Raw genomic sequence first — 7,142 nt, 5'->3', positions numbered from 1 at the left:
GGGTGCAAAATGGGCACGAAAAGAGACTTTGCTTGGGGCGATGGGCGCATGATGCAGTGTGCAGATGTTTTGTTGAGTTGTACACTTGAAACCTGTCTGGTTTTGGGAACCACTGTCACCCCAATAAATTCAATAAAAAAATAAATAAAAAGTTCATTTTAAAGTTTAAAAAAAGTTAATTAGACCGAGAACACAAATGTTAGCAGACACCATTGAAAGTTTGATGAATAATGATGAAATTCCATGGTTCTTTGACATGCTGTATCGCTGACAGAGCATGGGAATATATTCTCAATTTAAAATTGCTTCATATCTTTTCTCCACCTCAAAAACCAGAGGGCCACGTCCCACTACTCCAACCCCTTTCCCTAAGAGGCGCTGGTTGCCGCTTCAGTGAATCTCATCTTCCCGGCCATTCTCTTATCTCATGTGTGAACTTGCTTCGACTGCTTCCTCTCTTCTGCAAGGGACAAGCAGAAATACTTGGAATTATTAAACACTGACATCAATCCTTGTCAGCTAATTTGACTGGTGGTGAGAGAACACATGTTCCCCAGGTTATTAAACAACAACAATCTGAGACAGCTTCTCATTAAACGTGGAGTGGAAACGAGACTGATACGAGTCCCATGTTCTTTTTTCTACCCTAGATTAGACTCAAAATGGAGCAGTCAGGTTGCATGAGTCTGAAATATTTTTACTTATAAGACTTATAATAAGACCCAATGTGTGGGGTTTTTCCACACCAACAACTCTAGCTCTCTGATACCAACTGGGTATCCAACAATTCAATTCAGTATTGACACTACCTACCCAGAGTAAACCGCAGACCTTGCAGGTCAAGGGCTGAGTTCCAAAAGACTGCCCCCACTTTGGATGCCAATTTTAAGTATTGGGTCTTCTGTCCAACTTGGCTACAAAGTTAGAGGTTCTCACAACTTCCTCCCTTTCAGGTTCAGTAATTTGCTAGAAAGGGCTCAAAGAACTTAGGAAAGGACTTTACTTGCAATTATCAGTTTATTACAGAGGAACTCAGAAATAGCCAAATGGAAGAGGTGCATAGGGCAAGATAAGAAAGGAGAGGTGCACAGAATTTCCATACCCTCTCTGAATGCACCACCCCAGTGCTTTCCAAACTCTGCCTTTTAGGGGTTTCAGTATGTAGGCAAGAGTGATTAGATCAGTGACTATCTCCAGCCCCTCTCCCCTGCCTGGTGATGGGGGTAGGCTGAATGTTCCAACCCTCTAATCCGGCTTGGTCTTTCTGGCCACCACCCCCATCTTGAAGCTATGCAGGGCCTCTCCCCTCCCCCATCCACCAGTCATCTCATTAGCATATAAAAATACTCTCCTCACTCTAGAGATTTTAAGGGTTTCAGGAGCTATGTGCCAGAAAGCAACAAAGATTACATATATATTTTTTACTATATTACAATCAGCCAGGTGAGTCCACAGAGCAGTAAAGGTGTCGACTGGAAGAAAGAAAGACCTACCTCAAAGGGCATGTCCTCTGGCTTCATTATGACTTGCAGCTGCACAAGTCTGAGATGTGCAGCCTTAGGCACTTAGGCCAGGGCAGGCTGCTGATGGTGCGGCCGGGTGGGGAGCGCAGGGGTTAAGCGGTTTCCGCGAGGGCCGGGCCCGCCCAGCCGCGGTGCTTCCCGCCTCGCCGGGTCCCTCCTCCGTAGGTGACGCGCTCGGGCTTTGCCCAAATATGTCCCTTTCCCCCTCCCTACCGGCGCCCCCGAGTCGTGCGGCTGGTACTTGGAAGTCACCTGGCCTTAGGGTCCTGGGCCGGCCCAGCGGGGAGCGCTCCTCCGCGATGCCCTTCAGCAAAGGTAGGCGGGGTCCCCACCCGGAACGAGCTCTGTGCGGGGCTGGGAGACCTGTGCGGGCCAGGTGCGGAGCTAGAGCCCTGGGCTGCGGGCAGTGCCGAGACCGAGCTCAGGGTTGTCTCCTCCGGGCCAGCGCTACCCCTCTGTGCCCCTAACTACCCGGCCCCGGCACCGCATCGCCGCTCCCGGCCAGCGCGGCTCCTCAGGCCACTCGCGGGCGGACTCCGTGTGCCGCAACCGGTGCGCAGAGCGCAGGGCGAGTCTCGGCACTTTGAGCGACACACCGCACCCCCGCCCTCGCCCCCGCAATCGCTCTCCGTTCAAGTTTCGAGATGCGGGTGGAATAGGGTTCTTCGGACGGATGATTAGGGGGGTTTTGCAGCGGCTCGGTCTTTGCAGCGCTGGATCCCGGCCGCGCGCGCTGATTGCAGCCCTGACTTTACGAGGGTGGCCGGGGGCTGGGGACATACATGGCTGGTGCGGATGGTAAATCAGAGTGTGAGTCCCGTCTCCTTCCCTTCCCACCTTCAATCCGTGGGAAGTCATTTAATCACTTGGAGCCCCAGTTTCTACAGTGGCAAAATGGGCGCTTGAATAGGGACGACTGCGTGGGGACTGGTGAGACGGTACACAGAAAAGCCATCACTTAGCGAGGTTAGATCGGCCTGGACTAGGAAGGAGGCCTCTTGACAAAATCTTCCGTGTTCTGCGCACCCTGCATGGAGCCCCAAGCTAGCCCACTTGCAGGTGCTCCCTAGGCGATGATGCCTCCTCGAATTTAGGCGTTTCACTTTCTTTTCTGCACGGGATGGTGGGAGTGTGTGCAAGGTCTGCCAGGAAGTCCCAGATGCTGCTGTGGTTCCTGCCTGGAAAGGGGTCGACGTTATATTTGGCCCTGCTTTATGGGCAGGGCAATGGAGGCCCTGCTGCTCCCAAGGCCCTAGGGTAGGGAGAGAGACTCTAATTTACGTTCCAGCCAGAACTATCTGACTCCTCTGCTTTTTCTATTTTGTGTTGAGAGAGCTTGGGCTCTGGGGACTTATTGTCACTCAAGACCTAAGGCTTCCCCACCCCCACCTGCGTAGAGCTAACAGTGAGAACTGGGAGGAAGCCCTGACTCTGGGGTACCTGAGGCCTGGCACCTGGGACCACGCGGTGAGCTTTAGCCCTGTTCCACCCCGCCTTTCTTGACCTCTCTTGACTTCTCTCATAATTCAGATTGTCCAGTTAATGCTACAGTTGCAGTGACACCATACTGGTCTTTGTCCCTTAAATAGAGGTTGCGAAGGTACCATTATGAGTTCCAGATTATGAGGGGGGATTGTTGGCACACTCTGTCCTGTTGGAGGTGGCGAGAAGGAAGGAAAGAGCTAAGAACAGGGACGTTGAGTTCTCTTAGGTCCTCTGTCAGCTGATGATGTTTAGTCCCAGGGTTACTGTCCTCAATGTCTCCATTATTCCATATATAACATGGCCACCTTCTCTCAGAGTCCTCACCTGACCTCATTTAATTGCAGTATGGATGGTCGTTCCCCACTGAGTTGATCACTTCCCCGGACCACCATGTCCTTGAGGTTTCCAGTGACAAACTCCTAAAAGGCAAAGAGGGCTGTTTACTTGTTACAGCACTCGGGGAACCTCTATGCAGCAAGGCTCAAACAACTGAACTGCTGAATGATTTTTACATATGAAGATTTCACTTTATGACAGCGTATTTTAGTGTATTATTACATTGCTCAGGACAAAACATTTACACATTGCCAACCATGTTGAACTTCTCGTATTTGTTTTTTTAATCTGAAGAGAACTTTGCTTCATGAAGAGGAAGATACTGTCTCTTCCTTCTGTGGATGCTGATTTCTGGATTTCCCAGAGTATGAGAAAGAGTTGTTGGGTTTTCTGGAAGGTTTGGTGGAAGCCAGGGTGGGGACTCTGGAGGACTTCGATTCTAAGACAAAACTTCCCACTTCACTGAGTTGTGATCTCCTGTTTAGAAGCAAGGACAAGTGGAAATTACAGGGACACAGGGTTTGCCCACTATTGGATGAGACATCACCTGGAGCTGCCTGGAAGTGGAAAGGTCTGCCTGTGAGAGCAAGCATGGAACCGCATTCCTGCATCTGTCAGGTGGTGGAGATTTCAGGCTCCACCCTCCTCCGTCAGGCAGAGCTCACTTCACTGAGGTGTTTGCTTTTCTGTGCACTATCTCACCAGGCCCCACACAGGAGGCCGCATTCAAGTGCCTATTTTGCCAATGAAGAACCTGAGGCTCCAGGTGGTTAAACAGCTAAAAAGGATTGAAAACTATATTTTTTGATTTTTGAACAGTATGAATGTATTAACTATTCAAAAAAGTAATTTAAAAATAGGAAATGAAAAGACTTTGCTGTTCCTCCCCAAAATGAAGACAAACTAGATGGAGACTTTTCTTCTCACTAACCTTCTACAAGGTTAATTAACTGCCAGTTCCCTTCCCATGCGGCATTTCTGTGTCTTGACAAGTAAGACTTTGGGAGCAGCACATTCCTGTGTTCATTCTCTAGATTGAGTGGCTTGCTATGCCCTAGGTGCACATGAGGCTCTGGGTTAATAAGACAGACTTAGCAATTCCTTCCCCACAGCTAGACCTTCCTGCCTCTTCATCATGGTCCACAGTGCTATGATAACATCAAGCAGAAACTGTGTAGCGTGAATGGAATGACTGGTGGTGGCTGGGATTGGCCAGGGCAGCAGGTGGCAATGACCTTCCCAGCTGGCAAGTGGGGATGAAATGTAAGCACTGAGTTCATGGTCATGTCTCTTCTTGGCTGGTTGCAGGGTGATGGGTGGCAATAGACAGGGAACAGAGTTGGGTCCTGGGCCAAGGTTCTGGAAGACGTAAGTTTTCAGATAGGTGTATGGAGAAGGAAATATCCCTGTGTGAAATATGAAGGAAATTTGTGAGCCCAGGAGGGGCGGGAAAAATGAGGCTCTCAGAGGAAGGTCATGGACAGGGTGATTAGAGCTAGAACCTGGCTATCAAGGGAGGCTGATGCAGTTCTTTAAAACTAGGATAAATGGTGATTTTTTTCAAGTGATTTAGGTGTGGCTCTGCTCAGATATTGGGGTCTTGACTAAATTCTTAATGTCTCTTTCGGGTCAAGAAACCTATAAACATGTCTTCAGATAGTTGTGCCCCAAGTATTCTTGTACATCCCCACCTTCAGAAAGAACAAGACTAGCGGGTTGAGGTTCCAGTAATAAATAACAATAGATACCAAACTAACACTAAGCTCCTTCCAAGTCCTTTGTGCTGTACTAAGTGCCACATATGTATTTATTTATCCTTACAACTACGCCCTGAGGTGCCTGGTGTCATTATTTCCATTGCAAAGATGATGTAAGGTTAAAAAAGGTTGTGTACCTTGTCTAAGTTCCCTCTTCAAACTAGGTGCTAAACAGAGCTGGGACTTAGATGTCTGTATTCTGCCTTTCTAGCACAGACCACATGGTGTAGGATATGATGTATGAGTGATACGATATGATATGATACGATGTGCTGTATACTAGGCAGAAACCATATAGCATGATGTCTGTCATTATGAACAAGCAACTTCTTTTACATTAGAATCAAGTAGAAAGACAGACTTAGATGCCAGACTCATCTGAATCTTTGAGAGATGTATGCAGACAAACCTAGATGGGTTTGCTCACGAAAACAGCTGGCCTCTGCCTCTCGTGAGGTGAGACTCAGGACACTGCTGTCAGGTGCTGAGTGCATAGCTCCTGTTGGGTGTTGTGGAGATGATAGGGCAGCCAGATGTCAGACCACAGCTGCACGGTGAGCTGATGAGCCCCCTGCTGGTCACAAGTTTCCAGGGATGCCCAGAGAATGCAGGGAAAAACAAGTTATGCCATCATAGGGGAAAAACACCTTTAGAATTCCTGCAGGGCAGCTTCATGCAATAGGCACTCAAACACAAATAGATCAGCATTTTTGGACCCTCAGCCAGGACCTCTCCTTCTTTTGTCTCTCCAGTGGGAGTGCAAAGAACCGATCCTGAAAAGACACTGTCCAGGAGGACCTGGGCTGGTCCTTGGTTTCCTGAGTGCTTATGCTGTGCTGGGTACCACCCTCTGCTCTGAGCAGGCTATGCTCTCTCCTCCCTTGGGACCCACCAGCTTTTAGGATGAGAACAGGTCTCCCAGGCCTTTACAGAGCTCTGCCCCTGCCGTGGCTATAGCATGCTCCCCAAGGAAGGGGACTGAGGGACGTTAGCATCGACTCATTGTCCGATTGGCTCTTTCCATCTCCAGTTTTCCCCTCTGGGTTTATCTTGTGAATTCTTAGCTGACAGTGTCTTTGGAGGCCTTTTATCATTTAGCTGTGCCCTTCTAACATTTTCCTGTTACTCCTTAAAGTGCATTGTCTGCTGTGGTCAGGCGTGTTCCTCAGTATCCAACAGTGGCCAGCCTAGGACCACCCTGTGCTTTTGTAACCTGTTGCTTTCCTCTAACATCCTTTCCTTTTCTCCGATCCAGCTGCACCCTCCCAAATGCTGACCATCCTTTGGGCTACACTTGCATGTGTGTGTGCATGTGCCCATGCACATATACATGTGTATGTGTCTCATCATTCCTTTTGGCCCTCCCTGCTCAAGTTCAAGTCTTCTCTGCCCCCTTTTCCATCTACTCTGTGCAGATGGGACTTTTGCAGGTATATCCTGTCCCATAACCAGAGTTTCAAACTTGTCCTCAAAAATGTTTCCTGGATGTTCATTTCTCAGGTATTTGGGGGAGGGTCTGTATGTCATACTTCTATAGGGCCAGGTGGTAGCAAGTGCTTCATAAATACTAGTGCATGGTTGATTTGTCAAAAACTCCAATTTCCTCTGGAATGGATAGTTGCAGAGCCAAATTAAGATCATCAGAAACCATAATCACTGAAAGATTATGGTCCTTTCCCTGCATGTAAATTTAAAATAAAGACAGTTATCAAGCCTTGCTCTGGCTGGTGTGGCTCAGTGGATTGAGCACTGGCCTGAGAACCAGAGTCACCAGTTCAGTTCCCAGTCAGGCACATGCCTGGGTTGCAGGCCAGGTCATCAGTAAGGGGCATGCCAGAGGCAACAACACGTTGATGTTTCTCTCCTTCTCTTTCTCCTTCTCTTCCCCCTGTCTAAAATAACTGTAGAAAAATCTTTATTAAAAAAATTAAAAAGACAATACCAAGCCTTAAATGTCAGTAAGGTGGACACATTTCTGATTTTTCCTTACGTCACCATTTTGGCACTTTTTGGGAACTATCAAGTTCTGAACATTAACCAC

The 7,142-nt window shown here is 48.3% G+C and overlaps 1 protein-coding gene across 1 annotated transcript in view; it reads left to right on the top strand.

The window, feature by feature from the left end:
* The first annotated feature begins 1,746 nt into the window (after positions 1–1,746).
* The window catches only part of PFKFB3 (6-phosphofructo-2-kinase/fructose-2,6-biphosphatase 3), a 74,853-nt gene continuing 69,457 nt past the window's right edge, over positions 1,747–7,142 (top strand). The window contains exon 1 of the mRNA XM_054594026.1: positions 1,747–1,838. Coding sequence (XP_054450001.1) covers positions 1,823–1,838 — 16 coding nt within the window. The 5' untranslated portion in view covers positions 1,747–1,822. The remainder of the gene's footprint in view (positions 1,839–7,142) is intronic.

Source organism: Pteronotus mesoamericanus, unplaced genomic scaffold (genome assembly GCF_021234165.1).
Source record: "Pteronotus mesoamericanus isolate MK-2021 breed Mesoamerican mustached bat unplaced genomic scaffold, CSHL_Meso_final contig_130, whole genome shotgun sequence".
Classification (NCBI taxonomy): Eukaryota; Metazoa; Chordata; class Mammalia; order Chiroptera; family Mormoopidae; genus Pteronotus; species Pteronotus mesoamericanus.
Note: the sequence above shows the minus strand (reverse complement) of the source record. Positions and strands in the feature narration are given on the sequence as shown.